The sequence below is a fragment of the Rhipicephalus microplus genome, chromosome 8, assembly GCF_043290135.1.
Source record: "Rhipicephalus microplus isolate Deutch F79 chromosome 8, USDA_Rmic, whole genome shotgun sequence".
Taxonomy (NCBI): domain Eukaryota; kingdom Metazoa; phylum Arthropoda; class Arachnida; order Ixodida; family Ixodidae; genus Rhipicephalus; species Rhipicephalus microplus.
In genome coordinates, this window is record NC_134707.1 from 13,815,125 (window position 1) to 13,840,615 (window position 25,491).

Consider the following 25,491-nt stretch of genomic DNA (forward strand, 5'->3'; position numbering starts at 1 on the left):
GGTAGAGCATTGATCATGTATGTCAGAGCTTGTGGGTTCAAGTCACACCAACGGGAAAGGTAAGTTTTCAACAACTTAAATTTATTTCAGTATGCATCGCCATCGGTGTACGAACCTGTGATTTTCCTAGTCTGATTATCTTTTCGATTTGCTGGGTTTCGCCTTACGTATAAGCGAGCCCCTCGATAGAAATTCCTCTTGTCGAAGTACATTAGTAAACTCATGGGTGGGGACAAAGCAGTGGCTTAGCCAGGGGAAGGGGAAGGCAGACAGGGCCCGTGGCCCCACCCCCACATTTTCTTTCTGCCATGGCGTACAAAGCATAATATGACGCTTGACCACATCTGCCTACAAGGCCTCCCCTTAAATAAAGGTGGTACACACCTCCCTCCACCCTCCTCGAAAAAATTTCTTCATGCGTCCCTGGGACAGAGTCACGTCAGTGTGAGGAAGTCGCTGCTGGATAACGAGTGCTTGTTCCGCCAGCGTAACCCTTTGCGGCAAGGCTCGCAGGAAGCAGGGCCTCGCCTGCGCCAGCTCCACTCGAGCAGGAAACGTCGCCCGTCCCTCCACTTATCGCCGTTCATTTCCTGGCCCCGGACCGACAGAGTGCGAAGACCCGACACGGAGAGCAGAGACATTGTTCCCGGGAGCCCAAACGTGCGAACCGGTCGCACCGATTGCCAACGCAATTGATCTTGTGGCGTAGACGAAGAAGACTCTTGCGACCCAGCTTCTCAACGCGGTGTTTCAGCGTGTCATTCAGTGTCGAATGGAAACTCGTCGGCTTTTCTACTTCAAGGTGAACCGCAGGATTGTGGAATATTGGCGACTCCTTCCCGCTACAGCTCGAAGCGGCGTGTCAAGCAACAGTGCCACCGAGCGCCGAGTTGAAGCTCTTCTATCCTTCTGCATCTGGGCGCACTAAAGAGAGCAATCTCAGTAACCGGAAGTATCGACAACTTCTGCAGGCTTCTGCTCGAAGCAACGCTTCAATCTATACAGTAGTGTGCTGGGTCGAGTCAACACTTATCCATCATCCTGCATCGGTATGTGCCAAAGGTACAGGGGTGGTTAATGACGACGACGTGTGTTCACACCATCGCATCAATCCAATGTGCCCCCTGATAAGTGCCTGAAAAGTCAACAGTGCCACGTAGTGTCGAGCTGGAACAGCGTATCTCCCCTTATAAGGACACTATCAATATATACCAAGCAGTAGGTGCTACTCTAAAACGACGCGTCAGACAAGTGTGCCAACAAAGCAACCGCACTGCTTGAGGTGCACGTCAAGAGGGTCACCTTATGTTGGTTCGAGCCCTTTCTTCGAGAAGCCTGTAAATATATCAAAAGGAGGTGCATCAGGAACAATTGACGTTGTAGTTGGCTACAATGCGACGTTCAAAGCGATGCGTAGCAAGTGTCCTGAGTATCAATTAAACCTTTTTACTTCGTCTGAGTGTCTTAAGTCTCAAGTCCCACAGGAATAGGAAATCTGGACCTCGTCTCTTTGTCCGAAGGAATGCTTTAGTAGTATTCATGCGTGTGTTTAATGTGTGTCAAGCTTGGTAGCACGGAAGCATGCGACGTTGATGCAGGACATCATATATGAAGACACTGCTGTCTTTACACAACGTGGTTTTCCTCCAGATCTCAGTGGCAGTGAACGTGAAGCATCTTTGTGGAATTCCCGTTTCGTTCATTGCACATTTTTGTGGAGGTGTCACGGTAGACGTGAATTTCCTGGTGTCTCGACAACGAACTTCCACGCTGGAGGATACCCATCAATAGTAAAGTAACAGAACTGCGGTGGACTGTTTTAGCGTGTGACCCAGCCCAAGCTGGTTCTTCATGGACGACGCTCCTAACCGAACCATGTCGTCGAATCAAAGGTAAAGTTGTTTTACTTTCCCAGCGTAGTTCTCCACTCTAGCTTTCGCTCCGCGTTGATTCCGTTCTCGCATTTGCGTGCACGACTTTCCTGGTACGTTTAAAATTACCCATGATTATGTTTTGTGCTGTACCTTCCTAGTCAGGTGAGGACATTCATTGAGGCTCTAGCCAGTGATGAAAATGTGTTCTCATACAACGGTCCAGCTCGTGACGCCAGCCACACCAGCCAGAGCGCTGGCCTACAGTGATGATAGAGTCCACAGAGTTCTCTGCATCTGCTGCCATGTTCAATGCGACGCGCAAACGAATGCATTTTGACGTTGCAGCAGACCTCTTTTCCGAGGAGTGGGCTCTGAGCTTGGATGTGTCGTGGTGGTGGCAGGTTTAAATCATACCTCAAAATAATCACGTGTTGAGTGGATTTTATTTGGCTTAAGTTTTCGAGAGTGCATCACGTGCGCTCATATAGCTATTGTTTTTCATCCTGTATGATCAGTGCATGACCAGACCACAACATTTCCCCCTGTCGGAGAAGGGGGGGGGGGGCGAAAGGCGTAAGCTTTGTTCGATGAGGAGCTCCAACCCAAATGAGCTACTTGTACTTTTGTATTTGTGAGAGCACTACTTGTGCGCGTGCGTGTACTGTTGATCATGAAGAGAAGAAAATGGAAGCCTGTATTAATTTATCCAATTTTTTTTTAATTTGAAGATTAGAAACGCTGGACTAAAGGTAGCGGGAGGTCGTATCTCATTCGTATGAAATTTTTACCCAGCCACACAGATATGTCAAATATGTTCCCCTCTAAATTGATACAGGGTTATCAGCTCCCTCTCCTAACCACCCACGTAATCCTTCAGCCCTGTGCCTTGAGGAGGCTGTATGACCGACCCTATACTCTAAAGAAGATTCTGGGAGTGTGGCTTTTATGTACTTCAGCCCAAAAAGCCACACGAGCCCTTCTACAGTTCTTGAGGGCAACGCCACTGTGCGACCGCTTGTGAAACCTGAACTGTGTGTGCGGTGTGTGTGTTATGTGCAATGTATATCTCCTCCTCTCTTTCTCTTTTTCTCCCCAATTCTCTCCCCCGCGTAGGATATCAAACTAGACTTAGTCTAGTTAACCTCCCCACCTTTCTGATATATTTTTTTTCTTCTTCTTAACAATACCGTGCGATCGTTGATTTACGGCTATGGTAGCACGCCAGATATCCAAGCTTCATGCATAACATGAAACCAAACTTCATGCATATACATCGCTAATTAGGCCTAAGTTAGAATACGCTTGCACCATCTGGGATCCTCACACCAACCACAATACTAACGCACTTTAAATGGTTCAGCGCAAAGCTGTTAGATTTATTTTTTCTAAATTCCGTTCCACCGATTCGCCAACAGCGTTCATGCAAACTCATGGAATACAAACATTGAAATTAAGACGTAAAATACTCAGGCTCAAATTTCTTTTTCTTCTGAAGAATAACAAACTCTCTTTTCATCCTGCACCATATCTACGCCCGTTATGAACTAGACTAACCAGACATCATCATCCTCAATCTTTAACTCCATATCATACAAGAACTAACACCTTCAAATTTTCTTTTTTTCCTCGCACTATTAACGAATGGAACTCACTGCCATTATCATTGATTGATTCAGTTGAGTCAATTGACCTGATCGATTTCTCATAACCTAACATTGAAATTGAAATGTAAGCGTTTATTTTGTTTGTTTTTCGCCTTTTGAAATGCAGTGTTTTTGTTTAGCAATTTACCCCTCCTGCCTTGGCCCATGTGGGCCTGCAGTATGTTGTAAATAAAATAAATAAAAATAAAATAAATATGCGAGAGGTAACGAGATCACCTACATGATGCGCAAGCGCAAAAGCCCACTCGCTTGAGAGCGTACTGTGCTGAATTATTTGATTCGAGTTTCACATTCAATATCAATTAAATCTCAGACAAGTATTCTAAGGAAATTATAGGGGATAATATTAGGAGTAACTGTAACGTAAATGTGAAGAAAAAAAGGTGTATGAAAAGATAACTTGCCCTAGGCACGATCCGATCTTACCACTTGAAAATAACGCGAAGTGGTAGGAGGGGGTGAAAGTCGTCGTGGTACCTCAGATGGTAGAGCATGGAATGCTTTTCGAAGGTAGCAGCTTCGGATCCTGCCCACTGCAAGTTAGCTTTTCATCCACATTTATTTCTTCACACTTACAATACAATTACTCCTAATAATATTCACCATTCTTTCGTTAGCATAATTGTCTGTCAGATCTCGTTATTATTGTTTCTAACAGAAAATAACGAGCCCTTAAGTTTACCCTTCTTTTCTAGACAAAATGTCAGCCTTATCTGGGTGATTGTGTGTTCAGAGCGCCGGTATTACGCTGATACTGCCACCGATGTTTTAAGCTACCATATACTGGGGTCGACACTCGCGCCGGGTCAATAAAAAATTGTAAGGGCGTGCTATCGGTGTCAAACAAAACACAAACAGCAGCGAGCATTAGCAATCGTACAGTGCACGCGGACCAATCACCATCATTGACAGGCACAATCGTTTGGTTTGGCAGCGATGCACAACCCGACTATACCGCAACATTTCCAAGTCTGTTCTAGTTTCGATATTTCTAATGAAAAAAAAACACAAATAGAAGAACGTAAAGCCGCAATGACCAAAAGCTCTCAACTCAGCCTCGCCGGCCAGCGTTATCACCATATCGTCATATCAGTACGAGAATAGAGGCGCAAGCGTCGCACTGTAGGGGAATGGCGGAGTGCTGTCACTGCTGTTGTACACACCTATCAGTGATGACTAAACCGGGTGCAATGATGCAATGCCTGCCGCTGTTCCCGTTTCAGTTGACGCCGATAGCACACGGCTTTATTCTGTCTCGAACACAGGTTTTCGGAGTTGGCACCAGAGGGCGACACATTCCCCGTTCATCGCAAAATGTCCGCGGAGGAAATAAGGGCGGTGAGCAAGCGGCTCTTCCGACGCTCAACACTCCTGGACGCCCACAGTGCCGCTGTCGCCTCAGAGATGGGTGGCGCAGAAGACTCGTCCTCTGACGAAGACCCACCACCGCCTCGCGTCGTCGGCGTACAGGTGGTGCCCGAAGGTCCCATCTACGAGCTACCTCCGCCGCCGCGCAAGGTTCCTCCGCCACCCCCGGTCAGGAGGGACTCGCTACTGGCGCCACCTGGAGAGTCCCTCTTGCCTCCACCTTCGCTGGAACTGTTCACATCTGATGACGTAAGATCCGTGCAGGCGTGACGTAATAGAATCATTTTTGGTGCGAGTTGGTTGATTGTCTTCAAATAAAAGTAGACCACCAATTAGACAGGACAAGAGAGACAAGGAACATTCCCGTCTTCTTGTCCTGCCTAACTCGCGCCCTGTGTTCATATTAAAACATGTGACGGTTGACCGTTTTTCCTTTCATATGGGCTTCCAAAGCCTGCCGCACCGCGGTGGTCTAGTGGCAAAGGTACCCGGATGCTTACCCGCAGGTCGCGGGATCAAATCCCGGCTGCGGCGGCTGCATTTCTGATAGATGCGAAAGTGCGGTAGGTCCGTGTGCTGAGATTTTGGGTGCACGTTAAAGAACCCCAGTAGGCCGAAATTTCCGGAGCCCTCCAGTACGGCTTCTCATGTAATCATACGGTGGTTTTGGGACGTTGAACCCTGCATATCGATCGATCAATCAATCTAAAGCATTTTTTTAATGGTGCCACTACATCTTATCGTAACTGGGAATATCCGCCATTCTCCTTTCGCCACAACACTTCCACCACCGTTCCCGTGCACGCACAGAGTATTTGGATTGCGTCTGTTGGGCGTCACAGAGACTTTGGCCGATTAGCAGTGCTCCGGGCCGAATGAATGCATGTGCAAACGTGTCCTTGTTGCCACCACCGTGAAATTAGGTGACAAGCCGCCTTCGCTGGCAGCGCCCACCGCAGTAAAGTACAGCTCGACCGCGTGGGCATAGTACCTTAACTTAACCTAGGGTTCCCACGTATTAACTGCTAGTAAAGTGAGATATAATTAGGATACGTAGAAACAGAGGCAGCTATTTTGAGACACGTGGTGCTTAATATTTAGAGGCTGTGCTTTTTCCTGAGCCTTCTTCGATTATGCGGACTAAATCTTCTATAAGTGACCATAAATTTAAACTTAATCATGAACATAGGGGTTAGCGGAAATATAAGTGTTATGCTTCGAAATACCTGTTCCACTAGCTAGCGGTGGAGTACAGCAACGACTGAAGTAACTGAAAATGCAGGCTGCTAAGAATGAACAATGGTGAATATAAGCTTGTCAACATTAGCTAGTACAAGGTGTGTTTGTCTATTGTGTTGAATTATGCCGTCCAGTGGACTCTCACTCCTCAGTTCAAATTTATAAGGGTTTTCTGGTTATGTTCTAAATTTAGGTGGTTATTTAGTTTACACGTTCTTTGATCTCTCACCAATTGATATGTTACTTTCTTTATGTCTTCTACCTATTAGTTCAGTAGTACTTACCATAAAAAGTTGTATCTTTCTCAGTTCGAGCTCTGAAAATCAAGTTTTTCTCCTTTTTATACACACAGAAACTACTTTAGAAACCCCACTTTGATTTCCGAAGAAGGTTTAAAATTGCAATTATAATGCCAGATAACACCCGTTTCCTTAATCTTACGAAATTGCATCTTCCACAATTCTTCACAGAGCCCCATATGGTTTCTTGCACACTGATATATACTGTACGGTCACGGTATGGAGCCGGTCGGTCCTTTTTGAAGATTTACTGAAGCATCTATTGATTGACACTTTCATTTGTCGATCAATGGTGACGATCTAGGGAACAATCAGGCACACTTTAACAAAACAAAAGAATACAGTTTTCCGAACCCTTTCTGTGAGTAGCGACGTGCCCCGTGTCGATAAATCCCTTTTGGCGCTCGCTCTACTCTATTAAGAAAGTGATGGACGCACGTCTCTCCAAATAAAAGGTAATGCGTCTGCTATAAGACAGTTATATATGTGGCTAGTCAGAACCAACAAAAAGAAGATGAAAGATATATTTTTTTAACTCGAATCAATAATATTTTAGCGCGAGAGTTATTGCGCGAGACATTGCGTTAGCGCGACAGTTACTGGGAGTGCTCTACGTTAAAAGTGTGAGTTGCATCAGTGATACGTCTGTATCACCTTTCCAAAATGCGATGCACATCTTTGATACGCGATTGTGAGCACGTTTTTCGCCGATGCACGCATGGGCAGAAAGCTGTAATCTGGTTGCTGGTTCTTTCGAATAAACACTTGAAATTTCTTATTTCCTTGTGTATTCCTTTTCTAAGTTGGCACTAGTCTAATGTACCCATTTGGGGGTTTTAAACGGGCGATCGAAATGAATTGGTCACTGAACAGGCTTCACGCGGTTCTGGTTGTTCTCAGGAAGACCACCGGTCACCGGCGGCGACTCCGGATTTTCCTCTGCCGCCGAAGAAGTTTCCGAAGTCACACGCGGGCTCCGCAGGAACCACGACAGCCGCCGCTGACAAAGGCGCACATCCGTGGCGACGTAGCGGTGCTGAGCTCACGGCGGATGCGTCGGCGACGCCATCCGAGCAGCGTCCCAGAAGACCCGGAGTAGTCCACTTCGCCCCCGTGGCTCCCACTGTCGTACTGTTTCCCCTGAGTCCCGAAGGCGCCAGCAGTCCGCGAAAGAAGTCGGCCACCCTGGGGAACTTTTTGGACACCCACGAGACCAGCTGGAAGTTCACGCCGGGACACCGGAGTGTGACCTCCACTGGAGCCACAGCAGGAGATCAAGCAATGGTGCCCGGTATGCCGCGCAAGGACAGCAAGGAAGAGTTGTGAGTAACCTCGTTTGGTGGTTTACCGGAGAAATGCGATTGCATTCATAAGTAAAGTGTGAGATCGGGGTTGTTGATATATTAGGCGACTCAGCGCTAAAAGTAGACAAGGGACACAAGCAAATCACGAGGACCAGTGCAGACATCCAGCGGAATTTTATTGCAATGACTCGCTAATATATAGTGGACAGAAAAGATATGACCAAACACTTATGCAAGAACTAAAAAATAAAAATGTAACCCACAAGAAACAACCGATTACACCGGAACACCACGTGCTAGATTGAAATAGGCCAGTTTCGATAAAAGTATTGACGGTTGATTGATACAGCTTCCTTGTGTTATATTGTCTCAGCCGCGATGACGACTCGGCTGTCTTTATTACGATGAGCCGCAAGAACTCTTGTTTTAGTTAACGAGGGCTGGCCCCGAAATTACGAACAATGGGATGCCAAAGAACAGGTACCACCCCAACGCTTCTTACTTCTTGACAATGTTCCTGTAGCCTTACATTAGGCACCTGCCCATTTGGCCAACGCCTATTTGTCCACAAGAGAATGGTATACTGTAAATAACTACCACTGCACACTCAACAAACTTTTTTGGGTGCTTAATTATGCAATGCCTTGCAGGTGTTCCTACAGGACAAGTGCAGACACGTAACAGAAGCAACTTCTTCCGTGAAGAAAAAACCACCGACACACCCACTCTTTGCCTATTTTTTTTTCAGTCCCGTCTTTGCTTTTTGCACTGATCAGTTGAATAATGGATTCATAAGGGCACCAAAGTGTATGTCCACTCAGCCAGATGGCTTACGAAAATTCTACCCTGGTAGGCACATTCGCGCTCGGAGCATGGCAGATTAGGAAATATCCTACTGCGCACGACTGACCCAGGCTGTAGAGCTCTATTATTCAAGTCACCCGGGCTCACTCGAACTCGTAACTGAACAACTCAACCAGGTTCACTCACAGTCAATCTTGACAAAAATTATACTGAGCGCCTAACGAAATCTTTACTCTTTTGGGTTCACTCGGACATAGTATCCAAGTTCATTACGCCAAGCTCGTTTGCCTTCAACATTATGCAAATTGTACTCAATTGACCCTCTGGGACTGAAGCTTACCGAAATTCTGGACTTGGGAATATTCAGATATTCACTTTTTCTATTTTGTGTCTCTGGGAACGGGGGAGTGGGGTGAATATGATAACCAGAAGGCAGGGAGGACATGGATGAGTGCCTATCTCAACGTTACTAGACGTTGAGTAACGTTGCGCCTATCTGTAATAGAGGAGGATGGTGTGTTGGAGTGCAATATTTTTGGTGAGGCTGGGCTAGAATCCACCAGAGATTGAGGGGCTGTTAAATTTTTCGAGATGTATGTATGCTTGATTTTAGGCTACAAAGACAAATTTCACTTCCCTGGAATAAAAGTTTTTTTATCAGTGGTAAAATGGAAGAGTTGGTATAGAGAACTTGAGCTTTCTTGGTTACAAGAATAACATGTGGGAGCAGCTGCGACCAATATGCGGCCATAGACGTCTTTCTCAGCGTACATCCCAACCAGGTTGTTTTCCGATCTGCGATGTTTTTTTTTTATTATTATTCATGAGCTGCTTCACATAATTGTAATGACTCACGGACTAATATACTATTGCAGTGGTGGCGAGAAACTCAAATATATGGAATTTTATATATTTAGAATAACTAGTCGAGTTACTCTATTTAATGATTACTGAATGAGCAAGTCGGGTAGTTGGCAATGGCCAAGCGGATAGTCTGCGTTGGATCATTCGTTATTTAGTACTATGTGTAGTCCTGGTTTTTTTTTTTTTTTTTTGAACAGTTAGCAATCAGTTAAACATAAAACTTCATCTGTTCGTGTTGTAATCCACGTATTATCGTTATACCATTGATGATCCAGAATTTTTTTCTGGGCGGAGGATCAGCCAACTTTTATGCAACTTCGTGCGTGTGTTAATATGTGTGCGTGTATCTTTGAATATTTGGGATTTGCACGTGTATTTATGTGCGCAATCTTTAAGAACTTTGAGAAGGGGATTGAACGACCAACCCTCCTTTATGAAGCTACACGTATGTTATCAACATAAGCTTATTACGTACAGCTTTAGTGTCGTTTTTTTTTTATAATACAAGATGGGGCGACGACAACTGACTAAATTGAGAGTTATGCACGCACACTACACTCTAAAAAAATGGAATTCCTTAAAGATTTCTTCCTACATATATGAATTTCATATGCATAACGCCCTATAGAACCATGTCAACTTTCTTTAGGAGAGGTGTAAGGCACATGATTCTTCAAAGGGGTCATCATGTGTCTGTATAGAGCTCTATACACATGAGAGCTACATGTAAGAAGAAAGAGTCAAGAGGCCTCTTTTTTTATTTAGACTGTCTTTTTTGTCTGTTGTTGTCGTCGCTCCTTACACTTGAACATGTGCTGAACTAACACATGTAGTCTACATGGCAGACCGAACTTGTTGCCGTGGTAGTCTGCTCGGTCTGCCGTGGCATTCTTACTACTTGCTTTAATGTCACTTCTTTAACGCCTCCATACCTTCCGATTGCAGCCATGGCAATCTGTCCAGACAGTCTTGGCATTCTTACTTCTTGCTTTAGTGTCACTTGTTTAACCCCTTCGTGCCTGCCAGTTGGAGCCGCGAGAGATATATAGATTCAACTTAGCTATGCCATCATTTTCTCAGAATGACGTCATCTTCCGACACCGATGATTTCGAAGAGCTCCCACCACCGCCACAGACGGAATGCGGCACCGAGGACTCCACAGATTCCAACGAAAACATCTACGAAAGCGTCGGACCGTTGCGCACACCGATAGAGGGTCAACCGTCGCCGATAGATGGCCAGCGGTCCCCGCAAATAAGCGTGGCGACCCTGTCACTTGTGCGACCACACAAGACCAAGAAGTTTGCGCGCTCTCTACAGGAGGCACTCACTGCCCATTTGGATGCGTCCAAAGCAAAAAGTAAGGAGTGTGGAAGCATTTTAGGCGTCATATAAGGAATTAGAGAGGCCCTGCAACACTTCTTTTTATCGTTGTCATAAAATGCGGCCAATCGGTAGCCGAGGGTCCTGAAAACGCGAGCTACGCGTTTTACCAATACACGTAGCCTAAAATTTACCAATTATAGTTGATGTCAGCAAGACGTAATTGACTGTTTTCTCTAAAAGTGATGTCATGAACCCAAATGACAGCACCCTAAACTCAGAGGGCACAGCCATCGGCTGATTTCAGCGTCATGAGTCGTGCAGTTACCGGGCCTGCTACAGGATGCCTCCACGTGGGAACGTGGCGGCATCCCGCGGCGCCACACTGAAACTAATCTGCGCTTTTTAAGAAAAGGGGTGGAATATCTGCCGAAGTTTAAGGTCATGACACGTAGTGACGCGGTACGCGTCCTCTGAGGCCTCTATCTGTCCCTCTAAACGTAACTTCGAGCCCACTCGCAAGTACAAAAGGAGATAGAAAGCCCTTCAGGCGGGCTAGAATTCTTTGTAACTCATCCGGTACTTCACAGATTCTGAAAAGTTTCGCGGCAGTGCATTCGCAAAACAATGAACTCTTTTAACGCAGTCATTTGGTGACTACTGAAAAAAGGGTGGCAGGGTGCTTTCTAATGTAAAATACTCATGTGTTGATATGCCACATCATCTTTTTCAATATGACTACTCATATGAGGAGTTTCGTGATAACCGAATCATGTCTAAGCAAATCTGGCCGGTGACGGTATGACGCCGGCTCTCTTGTAAGAGCTGTTCTGTCATAGTACAGCTTTAATGACACTATCTGTAGATGCTGGAAACAAAAGTGTCTCTAGCCCTAAGTGTTCACGTTTCCATCCATGACTAGCTGTACTCCCCTGCAAATTCTAAACATTGGAATGTGAGCACTCTCCCGACCTATCACATTTAAACGCATACTGCCAGCGCATGTTAGCATTGACTAGTGTAGGCTAAGTGGTACCTAATGTGTGCAAGAATATCAAGTTGCTGACTATAGGAATGCATTATTTCTGAAAATTACATGTGCCCTTGTCACGTGTATGCCACATAACAGTCAATATTGGTGAAATTAGTGTAATTGTGTCTCATGCGGCCAGTGTAGATGTTCTTTAGGGACCCGTACAAAGGGCCTATCAACTAATAACTGTGAAGAACGTAAAGGTTTTTATAATGATGGCTATTACTAATAATTTTATTGGGATTTGATGTCCTAACACCACCATTTATTATGAGAAACATGGTGCAACCAGAGTCGCCACAACGAAAGCCATCTATATCGTGAGGCGCGCGGAGGCCATACCAAAAGTTTTTTCCGCTCGGTGAAAGGCACGGGCGTTGTTTCAACGTGAAAAAGACTGCCAGCGTTGAAAATTCGGTCGGGGTGACTAGTGCACCGATGCGCGTTTCTATACCTGAGCAGACGCTCACCTAAAAACCCATGTGATTTCTCTAATTACAATATAGACTGATTTTATTTACATTGCTGTGTCACTGTGTCCAACAGCCCACCCCCTTCCCTCTACCAAATTTCGAGATTGGTAGCCCTGCTTTTGATCGTAAAAAGCTAAATTCAGTCTAGCATGGCTGCTACAATTCAGCGCCATGACAGCTCTCTTGGGGAGTAGCCAGGAGGTGGCAAACCAGGCTTGTGCTTCCCCACCCCCTGGAACGGTTTTCGCGGCACGGAATAACAGAGATTGAAAAACGACTATTTCAAGAAGGCGCCATCCCCAAAATCATGTAGCTGCCCAGCACCCCTCCCTCGTGAAAAAAGATTTCTGGGCTAGGCGCCTGCAACTGACCCAGACATGCTTACAACTGCAAAATGAAGCTGTCTGTATACCGTATTTCACAACCGTGTTCAGATTTTTTTTTCACGCGTCAGAATATACGTCCGGGCTGAACAATTTCGAAACACCCGCCCTTTTGTAGCATTCGTTTGCGCAGCATAGATGGCGCGGCGTGTCCACTGCGTTGGCGCGGATTGCTTTTTCTCCTTTTGCCTCGAAAGCTCACCGCGTGGGAGTAAACTGAAAATGGCGTCACCGCGGCCAAAGTCGCCCAAACCTGCGACTCCCCAGAGGAAGAAAGACGAGTCATTTCTGGAGTACTTGGGGACTCTTGGCCGCAGGAAGAAGATAAAGGAAGGTAGTAACTTAATCACTCCTTTATAGTCGTCTCCCGTGGGGTGTTACCGCGGTTTCGGTCGTAATCGAGCGATCGTATGAACGAGTTCCCTTCTGTGACCATGTATGGTGGTGTGCTGGTTTTACGCTAACGCCTTTCTGCGATTTTGCACCGACCGTTTGTCTGTTGTTTTTGTAAATTGCTGGCACTCCCTTGGAACAGTAGAAAGCGTGACAGTGGACCGATATACTCGAGTTGTTTCTTGCTTCGACTGAAACAGTCGCACCACGCCCCAAATCTTCTTGCCACCTGTGCTGCAATAGCCGTGTTTACTTGCGCAAACCGCGGGTGAGGGACAACGTTCTGTGAAATTCCGTCGTAACGGATCTATTCAATGCGAAAACTAGTGTGTGTCAAGCGGTACCGCGGTAACCGCGGTCTTATCAGGTGTGTTTACGAGATGTGCGGTGTTGTAATACAGGGAGTGTCACACGTACGGTTCACTTTCGATCGCGATTCCCTTATTTGCGCGAGGTGTGGCATACAGCCAATCGCATTCGAAAAATTTCATCGTGATCGAGGCTTGATGGCTACCGTATTACGCCAAGCTATCTAGAACGGTAAATCGAAATATTTAACACGATTTGCGTATTTACATAAATATATCATGTTTTGCGTGCAGTGGTAGAGCTCCAGGAAGAAGGGAAAAATGCCATCGACACGCCAGGAAGTCCAACACTCCCGGAACTGCCGCCGCAGGATTATGTCCTCGGTATGAGGGGTTTATTTTTTTATGCAAGTGGAGATCAGCAATATTTTACTTGTATTGATTCAGTGGAAGTGTATTTTTTGGACTCAAGGCTGTGCAATTTGGATTGTGTTAATTTGCATTGTGTATTACAGTGGCGCTGATATCCATTTCTTTATGCGAATACGCGTTCGCAAAAACTGTCATCATTACGAAGGGTCTTTACGTTTCTATAAGCGTGTGCAATATAACTCGGCTGGTGAGTGTTCTTTTTATCCGCTACATCGTCCTCTGCTTCCTCCCCGAGCTGGTGCACTAAGCACATGCTCTACTGCTGCGCCAATTCGTCCATTATTCGCTACACAAGCTCGTTGGGCAAGAAACAGAGTAGAAAGACAGAAAACCGAGACATAAATGGAGGGAAACAGAAAAAAATAGAAACGCTGAGGAACTAATACACAAGAGAAAGATGGAAACATACACAAGAAAAAAGAAAAAAAAGGAGCAAGACAAAAAACAGCGAGAGCTACGAAAAGGAAGTAAAAAATAGAAAAAGAATGGTAGGAATGTGACTACAAAAAGATGGTAAAAGATAGAAATAAATAGATAAAAAGAAACGTACAATAAAGAAAGGAGAGAGGAAGAAAGAGAACTATATGGAAACATGGAAGACTATCGAGCCCCATTTTTCTTTCAGGCTTGACGCCATCAGTGCCAATCGGTTGTAATTTTTTCAGTGACAAAAAGCGATAGTCTCTTCTTTTTACAGTGAAGTTGTTTTAGTCTACTCTGTATCATCATAGTAGCTGTAGCCATAGAAGTCGTAGTTGCAGGCATCACGCAGGTAAAGTTACCAAAGGGGGGAGTAAATATCAATATAGATCACATGATAATGATGATAGTGCATTAAGATGATGATAATGCTTGAAATGAAACTAAGCTGTCTTGTTCTACCATCACGTACCCGCACTGCTGTGCACTTACAGCTTGGCTGTCTGAATGCTTTCACTGCGTTGAGCTTATTGAAATATTTCTTGTTTCTTTATTAAGACGAAATGGAAGAAAGGGCCATGATTGAGCCATCATCTTATGAAGACCCAAAGTTTAAGGAACTGATAGCCGTACTCATTGAATGGATCAACGATGAACTGGCCAGCCATCGAATCATTGTGAAGGATATCGAAGAAGATCTCTTTGACGGACAAGTTTTACAAAAACTTCTTGGTAAGCTCCTTTAGCAGCATTCACAACACTGTATCAAGATAACTAGCACCTTACATGACGGTCATGATTAAATGGTATGTGGCTCACTAAGCCAAGTGTTGTACATAAGATACGTTTGCACTGCTAGCCAACAATGTATTACGATGAAACCTCTCCTATGAATGCCTAAGCTTTCGGGAAAGTATATTTAAGAAGTACATTACTTCAGCTAAATGGAGCGCTTATTGGTTCACTTGTTCTATGTATGAGCTCCTAACTTTGATGCTGATGCGTCACTCAACGAGCTGTTTGCTTGCAACTGCCATTCTATGAATGATAGCTCCTTGCACTTTCAACACTATCGGGATAAGGCATTTATTCTACCTTGTCAAGAATCACTTCTAAATTTTTTTTCTCATTTGTAAACGGTGGAAATGTTGCAATAGTATTCATAGTGATACATAACAGTCGCTAAACACGGCTGCATGAAAGAGGAGGACGAAGTAGGTTTTCGTTTGATGCTGGACTGGCACAATCTTGCTCGTCGAGTTCTGTGCATTGTATATAGATTATTAAAGAAGTTACTTGTAACATTATTGGTGGAGGTGCGGGGTAGAAGAAGTACTAGCAGTCGAAAGGTCGCCGATAGTGTGACCACTGCGCGTCTCCATCGATGTACGGGGTTCGTCCACCTCCACCATACTCGTAACAATAGCATGCATTCATATGTTTGTGCACTCCAAGTAATGGCACACTCGCAAAATGAACAGGAAGGAGTTTCTAGAGGAATGTGCGAAAAGTGTCAAGTTATAACTTAATGTTGCCGGCTTGCGCTTTTTTTAAACATGTGCAAACTCTAATATAAACTTAATTACCCTTTTTGTTTTCCTAACAGAAAAGCTGAGTGGAAAGAAGCTCGATGTGGTTGAGGTGACCCAGTCTGAAGAAGGTCAAAAACAGAAATTGAAGACTGTTGTGGACTGTGCAAACCAGGTACTTGGACTTCCAAAGTGGGGTCAATACAAGTGGAGTGTAGAAAGTAAGTGCTGTTGGTTCCATGATCATCCATACTACTTCATACTCCATCTGCTTGCATCGGAGGTCATAATGAAATACAAGAATACCCATGTATGTAGATTTGGTTGCACAGTAAGAAACTACAGAGGGCCAGTATTAATGTGCGGTCTCCTACTATGATGTGCTTCATAATCAAGTTTAGATGTTGGCATGTAAAACTCCAGAAACTATGATACAATTTATTCTTGCTCTTCAAAATAACACTAATCAGAAAAGCAATTTTTGTCTATTAGTAACACCTTCACAATTCGAAGTTAACCATTCTTGCAGGAAGACAGTGCTTGGTAAATGAGATTTATTTATTTATTTATTTATTCATTCATTAATTTGATTTGCATACCCGGATACACAAGGACACAGAGAAAAGAGGGAAAGAGAAAGCTGGCACAATGCCTGCTCACTCTTTCGAGAGGAAGGAAGAAACAGAAAAAAGAAAAATAAGGGGGGAGAAAGAGGAAAGAAGGAGGCACGTAAGAAAAAAAAGCGAGAAAACGCCCAAAAAGCAAACCCAAGTGGACACCATCTCAAAATGATCGCACGAAATGATGGGATGTCATAGATTTGGATGGCATTCATTAGTCTTTACGCAGTTTTTGATCAGTAAAAAGAAAGTACATTGCCCTTTGAAGTGGCCATAGGCTTAACATAGCAAGGTACAGTAAATCTCATTCAGCCAGTGTTGTCAAAATTTTAAAAATACACTTTTAAATTAAAGAAATTCTGCGTGATGATTCTGGCACAAAGTTTAAGATGAAACTTTCAGCGTGACATACTCTTTTATTGATGAACCTGTGATGGTGAAATAAATAATATTGGATTTCTCACAGTGAAATTCCTTTAGCTAAATTGATCTATTGTTTCACTTCAGGGTTATTTTAACTATAGGAATGTACATTGTGATACCAAAAGATAGACTTTCCAAACACTGAAGCTTTCAATGTGTTACACCATTTTGAGAGGCCTTTTTTATTTGCCTAAGCTATCAGTGTTCCCAACAAGGCAGTGCCCTGTTTCATGTACTCTTTCGAGGTTGTTGTTATTCACCTACCGCCTCAAAAATCTTCATAGTAGATAAGTGTCTGTGGTACCTACTGTTAATGTCAAAGCTATAGGTCTGATACAGGCACAGTGCCTGTGCTTTGGTTTCAGAAAACTCCACAAATGGCCATGTGCTTACCAGGTTTCATTGTGCATTAAATACTCCCAAGTAATCAAATTTACTTTCAGTGTTTTTTTAGTATGGCATGCCTCGTAGTCAGACACTGGCATGGAAAGTCGGGGCAGCTCGGATTAAAAATTCATAATTAAACTAGTTTAACATCTAGTTTTAGGGGTGTGTAAACCTCCTCATTTTCTCGTGGTTCACAGCATACGCTTCTGCACTTGGGTTCAGTGCTGTTTTGGCCATTTCTAAAGTTCTACACCTTGATTGATATACTGCTCCAGGTCATCCATGCATCAGGAGCCACTGTGACTTCATGGTTAAAATGATCAGCTTCTGACCTAAAAGAGACGCACGATCCCTGCCATTATGGCCTATTTTAGTGGAGGCCAACTGCTAGGGGACCTTGCACTGTTCGATATCAGGGCACGTAAAAACATCCTATGAGCTCAAAATAATTCAGGTGCCTCCACTATGGCATCCCTGATAGCACTAGTAACTTTGGGATGTTAAGCGCCCTAGACTAACTAATCATTCATCGATGCATTGCCATGTGCGAGCTGATCCTTCATCAATTTTTGTTTTGAAACTTGCACTTTTGCAAGAAATTTTGGTACGTCAATAAAAGGTATTATGTTCCGTAATTATGGTCAGCATGCTATTACTATAATTTGTTTCCTAGTGGCTACTAACAAGCCACTGTCAGGAAAGGTAGTATACATTTCACCAATCACTGTGGGACATTTTGATTCGATGAAAAAGATAGATAATTACTACTTTTCATGTGGTCCTCATCTCTTTGTCGCTCATTCATTCTTTCATTCATTTATTCTTTCATTCATTCATTGGTGAAAGTGCTCATGAACAGCTGTAGGCCCCTGTCAAGGTGCACCTTGCTTGTATAATACAGAAAAATAGATAATATAAGAACAGGAAAAAGTGCTACAGCAATGTAGCAAAATAATGGATGTTAAATACAAAAATTGCACATAAATTGAACCCTAGAACTATAATTGTTGACATCATAATGTGTGGTATTTTGTAATTACTCTACAGATAATGGCATTAAAGGTACAAGGTAAATCGCAGACAGAAGGCTCCAAGTACTGAAATTATATTGGAGGATTTATTGATATGTGTAGTTTAATGTCTGAAAATCGCCATATGATTGAGAGAAGTCGTAGTGGAGGGTTCCGAAAACCTAAACCAGTTTGAGTTCTTTAACATGCATCCAAAGGTTAACGCACAGGCTTACAGCATTTTTGCCTCCATCAAAAATGCAGCCGTCGAAGCTGGAATTCGGTCTCGCAGCCTGTGGGTCAGCAGCCGAGTACGTTAGCCACTATACCACAACGACAGGGCAAACTAGAGTGAAGGAAGGAAGCATAAATTTGAAGGTTCGTTTTTTAACATAATAATAATGAGAACTAACAGAAAAATGGAGTTTAGAAAACTGGTGTATTCGTTGTAAATTTATTTCCATTACTGGAAGTCCAAACGTGGGATTAGATCATAATCGAAATTAAAAGAGCATAAAATGTAGTGCCATATTCCCGCATTGATTTTACATTGTGCTTGAGATATATTGTTAAATCATACTTAAAATTATCGAAAACCATTTTGTTGCGCAGCCTAGCAGAAGAGTCTTGAAGCTGGAATATGGAATATGTAGTCTATCACTTGGCTGAACGTCGTCGGTCGCGTAGTCTGATGCTGTCAACCAGGCCAGTCTTTAAAATTAGGATATTTATAATAATCCAGCCAGCTCAGTTATGTGCTGTTTCCGAGGTAAAAAGAGTAGCACGGTAAAAGGTGGTACTGCCGTCGCAGCCGCCAGTGGATCAAGTCTAGTCGTGGCACATTTGCGCGGATTGCACCCATGCGCGCTAAGCTACTGCGCTCGAACACAAACTGCAGGCGGACTCGCTGTTTGTAGCTTATGAGCATACAACTTTATGTTCACTGCAGATAGAAATACTATCAATGTTTTGCGACGTTTTCTAATTTAACAATTTGAGATTAGACTCGCTGATGGGCAAGATTTTCTTCGCGCTTAAACAATGGGCATAATAAAAATGATTCTAGCCCCCTTTAAGTTCATTGCATTGTATAAATTTTTTTCCTTTGCATTTCATGAAATTTCGAGGTCGCAAATGCAATACATGCATATTTGTCTGGTAGTTCTCCAGGTACTGCTCAATTCTAGCAAGAAAAATTTTATAATAATGCTTATTTTAGGTGTAATAAATAAACTTTTTGTATTTCACTCATTAGCCCAAAAGACCGTTGTCCTTTGTGTTGTATCAATTACCACTTGGGATCTTGTTCACCTCGTTTTTTATGCTATGCTGTTGATAAATAAGCTTTTTTAGGATTCAAACCTTCTGAAACTTTGACATTTTGTATATGTATATATGGGCTCGCATAACGACACTCTCTCAAGCATATATTAAGGGAGTGTAAACTCCTTTCTCGAGTTATTTACTTATTTACTGGCTGCACCTCTGCCTTATCTCACATGCGTTGAATGTGAAAGCTTTGAGTTATATTTCTTAATTGAAATTGTACACTTCCTTAGATCTGCTGTAATTAGGTTGTTTTCTATCTTTTAGGCATTCACCAGAAGAATGTGGTATCTATTATTCACCTGTTGGTTGCTCTAGCTCGACACTTCCGAGCACCAGTGAGGCTGCCGGAAAATGTGGTGGTGAATGTTGTCGTTGTTCAGGTAGGTGAAAAAAAGATGTTTCATCACTATTTCTATGTCTTGCAGAGCAGAATCTCTATGCAGGAAATTAGCCTGTGCAAAACCCTGACTTTATCAGTACGCTTGCACACTGTTTCCTTGCGCAGAGAAATATAAGAACTAGAGAGTGGCCTCATATGTCATGCTACTGCATAAGGAGTCGGAAGAACTGATTGCTTATTTTGGTATATGGGTGCATAAAAGCATGTACATGTGAATAATACTGAGCAGTGAGAACATATCCAGAACACTCTTGCATATAGTGCTTCACAACCTGCAGTGCTGCTCCAGAAGGTTAAACACCATAATCTAATTTACAGGACTTTTTTTTTTCAAGTTCAATAAAATCAGACTTCTGTTTGTTCAAGTTTGATGTTTTGATTTTTTTTAATACTTTTGTTTATGGAAGAAGCTTTTGCTTTTTGGCAGTAAAGGTGATGAACACCAAGTCACTGTTTGATTACTTTTTCCAACAATTATTTTATGTGTGCTGATGTCGGGCCACTTTCCCGGTTGTATTTTCATCTTTGCCCTCCAAAATGGCCATGGAGTTATGGTGTAATGAGAGAAATTAAGTGTATTCCAGGTGTGTTGTGGGTATTACATATTCATATAGCTTAAATTGAGACTTACAAGAAAGTGTCTACATCGGTAATTGCTTAGTAAAATACTACCTGTACTTGTATAAATCAGCATGAACCCAATGGAAGCACAAAATGAAAAGAATACAGTACGTATACTTTCCAAAAACTTTAGTTTATTGAAACGAAAAAATCGGAGAGAAATTCACTACATGTGTTCATTTGGCTACACATAAGATTCTCCTCTTTTGTGAAAAGGTGTTCACAAGCCAGTCTTGAAAGCCCTCAAAACTCAATAGACAAAAAACCCTATCTTTGTCTAACTGTACTCAGTTTTATGTACAGTCTGTACACTCCAAAAACTTGTAGTGTGCTGAGTGCCAGGGCATTGTAAGATACAAGGAAACATCCTAACAGACCACCTAGGTGTGTCCGTCAACAAAACCACTGCCATTACATCAATGGCTATTCCTGCTCTCTTGAAACGAAAGCTCAGGGCTCATTGACAAAGCATTTTTTCGGGCGCCAGTATCTAAACCTCGTCGAACTAAAAATACACATACAAGGTAAAGGACAGGACACACACACAGTACACACTCATGTTTTTTACGCGGTGGCGATCCTTCTTTGTGTGACATGTGGTGAAGCACTGATCGTTCTTCACATTTTAATTCAGTGTAATGAATCAGACACGCTGAGAAAACATTTTTCATTGCCCTACCGACAACACACAATTTTTCATCCATCAGTGTTCCTCGGTAGCGAACCACTTTTGACAAATCAATCACTGCTGGCGTTTTTAACAGACGTGCGTGCTTTTCCTGTCATATATCGAGGCACTCTGTGATACAGCCTCTGAAGAGAGGTCGCTGCTGCGTTGGCTAAATTCCCACCATGGTTTTATTATCACGACCTTTCACCATTCACACTTGCTGAACATATTTCACATCACTGTTCTGATTTTAGTACTTCTATGATATAACCCAAGTTAGCACAAGGAATTTTAGGGCTGTCAACATGCAACAACTGAAGTTGCTTTTTTCAGTTCCAGTGTTGCAAAAGATGCACAGGCTCAGGCTATTGGCATCCTAATGTGCTTGCTTTTACATTTAACTGCTCTTGATTGTAGGTTAGAGCTGTAAAATGTGGGTTTGTGTTTTATGATTATTTTAACATTGCTCATTTTAAAAGTCATGGTAAAGACATCATCAAGTTAAGTGCCTATGAATTTAGATAAATAAAAGCTTCACCATAAAAATTTTTTCTACGAACATAATGTTTTAGTCTTTGAATGTTCTTTGCGAATGTCACTGGCACGAAGATACATTTTATTGATTTAAATGTGCACTTTATTGTTCTGAAATTCATAATGCTTTGTGGCAAGAAAGCAGACAAAAATAATGTTGCTGCATCATATTTGGTTGATCTACAAAATCAAACAGACATGCACGAATATGCTAAAATTACTTCTCACCTGGCAAATGGAGCAATCTTTATTCTCGTTCATGGGTATCCTTTCAATTCTAGAAACGGAATGGAATCCTGCACCCAAGAACTGTTCAGGAAGAGCTGACATCTACATATGAGTAAGCACAAATGTTACACTGATTTTGTTATCTTCATTAACACTTGTGAAATCCCTTTGCCTATAAAATTCATTTGCATAGTTATTGATCACTTACTTCATTATTTCAGTGACCTTGGCATGCGAGTTGGTAAGTGCTAGTGGATATTTGCACTTCGGTGGTCTTTCAGCAGGAAGAAAACTCATCAGTGTGCGCTTCCGTGGCGATTGCTTACACCATTTTCTTTCACATGCAGAACGAGATGCATTTGATACATTGTTTGACCATGCTCCTGACAAACTGCAAGTTGTGAAAAAGGTTGGTACTCTTCATAAGCAAGCCTTTGTTCCCTTGCAATGTTTCATGTGGAATTGTGGCACTTTTTTTTCAGTCACTCATGAGCTTTGTGAACAAGCACCTTAACAAGATCAACCTTGAGGTCTCCGATTTGGACACACAGGTTTGTTTGAACATTCCTATATGATTTGTCACTGATTTCCTTAGAGAGTGGAAGCATTGGAACCTTCTATAGAATCGTTTACAATCCAGCATACTTATTTTTTTTCTTCAGTGCGGCTTTTCAGTCTAGCTGGTTAAATACGTCGAAACGCGTTTTAGTGCTCACACACACAGATAAGAAAGACACAACGGGGCAAGCGCTGACCTTCAGCTGAATGTGTATTGCCAGAAGCAATAGTATAAGTAGATTTGTACAAAAAAAGGCCCAAGCACTGCGCAAAAAAACCTGCCACATCCAGCAAGGGGAATTCAATTGCAGTCAGCACCAACAAGGATAGCTAAGGCAACTATTATCGGCCCTCACTATGAGGGCAACTTCAGCAATCTCTTGGGTATTTTGTTGTCAATCCTATGTAACACAGCACACTCTGTTAACAAAGCTTTGCATACACAGTCACCGTAGACTCGTGACCATCCTTATGTCCGCCCAACTTCTGCTTGTGTTCTCTTGGCCTATCATTTAGGCCTCTCTTTTAGGCCTCTCTTTTAGGCCTCTCTTTGCCTGCCCAATGCAAACACAAACAAGAAGCGATATATTGCATTGCAAAAAGACAATATATACCTTCACCTTCTGACCAATTTCCTTTAAAGCACATGACAAGTTGTACATCTAAAACACGATTTTCCTTCTGCGTTGCATATGCTTTAAACCATGCAGAACCAAATGACCATGAATAGACATTACTGCCATGGAATAATAATCTATACATCACATGTTACTTTCTTTACTGGATGTGTTTCCTTTGGATTCCGTTTATAAAATTGATTCCCATATATAGAAAGCACTTCCGTCGGTAACGCAATTTCTTTCTTCAGTTTCAGGATGGAATTTACCTGGTTCTTCTCATGGGCCTTGTCGAAGGGTACTTCGTACCCCTCTACTCGTTTTTCCCAACACCATCAACATTTGACCAGAAAGTCCACAATGTGTCCTTTTCGTTTACTCTTATGACGGATGCCGGCTTGCCAAAACCTAAGGCAAGACCAGAAGGTGAGTCTTGTAAATGTTTCACAGTGTAACAAATTACTCGATGCTACATAAGCCTTCATTCTCGTCATTCAATATTTCAGCTACTATGTAAGTGCCAAAGAGTGATAGCATTATTGTTATGATCATCGTTACTGATGATTCATGTTAAATAATATCAGCACAGTTCTTTCCATTAACATCCGTTAAAGGTGGCCACTATTCTTTCCTGTGGTTATGAACTTGCTCAATAATGTTGGACTGTATGATCACTGAAACATTTTGAAGGTAGTATGCCAGCTTCAATATCTATTAATCACTGTGACAGTGGTAATGGTAACTAAACTTTTTAAGGTTTTTAATGTAATATGTTTTTCGAAATAACAAATTCATTTTAGCACATTATTGTTTTTACTACCACTGCTGTATTACATTAAGTTACTGCTTGTTAAGTGAATTCTTATCGTTAATTATACTGTTGGCAGCCTAATGCTGTGATCAGTGGATGCTGCCAAGCCCATTTCAGAGGGTTTTAGTCTAGTGCTTAAAACATCACCATATATTGTATCTTGATGCAGAAAATGAACTTAAACTTGTATTGAATCACCAGCAGCACAGTACTTCATACATTACGGCAGGTGTTAAGCTGTTCAAGCTTTTAGTGTGCATGGTTCTTTCAGCAACATCAAATATTCACTGCTAAATGCTGTCACACGTTTGCCTCCATTAAAGACATCGTTGTGTGGAACCAAGTGGGTGATGGGGCCTGCTTTCGTAGAACAGTGCAGAATTCGGTAGCTGCATAATTTGAGGGGGCTCTTGCTTTTAGGGGTCCCTACTTAGAACTTTATTACAATAATCATTGTACTTTATTGTACTACATTGTTCATTGCTGAAGAACACAATAATATGTGTACTTCAATGCATGAGCTTACTTGCTCAACGAAAATTCTTATAAAGGTGAAATACACATGTTTTGAGATTTGTCTTATAACAGGCTTTGTTAATCATCAGCAAATATAGAAGTTTTGCAGTCCATCTAATACGGCCATATTGCCACATGCAGTAGCCTAAAAGACTTGTTTTGAGGGTAACCCTATTGTGTTTGCTCACTCTATTATGAAAAAGACATGGTATAAAAAGTGCTGCAATGCTAACATGGATTCTGGCCAGCTGATTTTTTGATAACGTCTTTTCCAGATTTGGTAAACTCTGATCTCAAGTCCACATTGAGGGTGTTGTACAACCTGTTCACTAAGTACAAAGACACATGAGTTGCCTTTGACCTGAAACAAGTGGTGGTTCCATGCTTCTGGAGGCCTCACACTGCCAAAAAGATTGCATCTATGTATTAACACTTGTTAAGCATTTGCCTCAAAGTGCCTAAGAAATCCGCGAGTAGGATGCATGAAAAACTGATTACAAAATGGATTATACATTGTTAGATTGAATGTAATATGTTGATGCTAGGTTTGCCATGGTATAATCACATAGAAAGATACTTTAGTATATGTGTACATAACAAGTAAGTAAAATGAGCTATTTATTTACGTTCTTTTAGTCACTGAAGTAATCATCGTTGCTTTTTTATGCTAATTGCGTGTGCAATGTTCTTTTTCACATGTTTGCTGTAAAAGGCTGGTCCACAATAAATTGCCCCTCTTGTTGAAGTTGGCTACTAGTGTCTTGTTTTCTGTCTCTCTCTTTTTTGGTGATGATATTTTTCTTAGGAAACTTTTTCAAAAACCAATGCCTCTTTCGCTGATCTCTATGTCGATTCTTCCGCACGTCGCGCGATCGAAACCCGGTCGCGGCAGCCACGTTTTTATTTTGATCAAAACGAAAATGCTTGAGACTAGTGTGCTTAGATACACGTGCACGTGGAAGAGCCCCAGGTGGTAGAAATTGCTGGAGCCCTCTGCTACGGCGTCTCTCATATCGTATGGCGATTTTGGTACGTTAAACCCCAACAATTGATATT

The 25,491-nt window shown here is 42.6% G+C and overlaps 1 protein-coding gene across 3 annotated transcripts; it reads left to right on the top strand.

The window, feature by feature from the left end:
• On the top strand, positions 1-25,180 carry parvin (beta-parvin). 3 transcript variants are annotated; one of them, XM_075871078.1, is made up of 14 exons: positions 1-59; positions 4,804-5,155; positions 7,345-7,766; positions 10,497-10,777; positions 13,625-13,714; positions 14,741-14,914; positions 15,789-15,932; positions 19,745-19,860; positions 21,987-22,045; positions 22,155-22,174; positions 22,281-22,342; positions 22,416-22,484; positions 23,360-23,534; positions 24,711-25,180. In XM_075871078.1, the coding sequence occupies exons 1-14, from the start codon at positions 16-18 to the stop codon at positions 24,782-24,784; spliced, it is 2,082 nt and encodes a 693-aa protein (XP_075727193.1). In that variant the 5' UTR covers positions 1-15; the 3' UTR covers positions 24,785-25,180. The 3 variants fall into 3 exon arrangements, with proteins under 3 accessions (XP_075727193.1, XP_075727194.1, XP_037272171.1); XM_075871079.1 differs by lacking the exon at positions 1-59 and adding an exon at positions 595-1,892; XM_037416274.2 differs by lacking the exons at positions 1-59; positions 4,804-5,155; positions 7,345-7,766; positions 10,497-10,777 and adding an exon at positions 12,805-12,963.
• The last annotated feature ends 311 nt before the right edge of the window (positions 25,181-25,491 follow it).

Excerpts from the sequence above, each read along its gene's own strand:
- parvin (XM_075871078.1), top strand. The coding sequence starts at position 16 with ATGTATGTCAGAGCTTGTGGGTTCAAGTCACACCAACGGGAAAG. Across the intron at positions 5,156-7,344 it reads AACTGTTCACATCTGATGAC|GAAGACCACCGGTCACCGGC; the intron begins GTAAGATCCGTG and ends GGTTGTTCTCAG. Across the intron at positions 15,933-19,744 it reads ATACAAGTGGAGTGTAGAAA|GCATTCACCAGAAGAATGTG; the intron begins GTAAGTGCTGTT and ends TCTATCTTTTAG.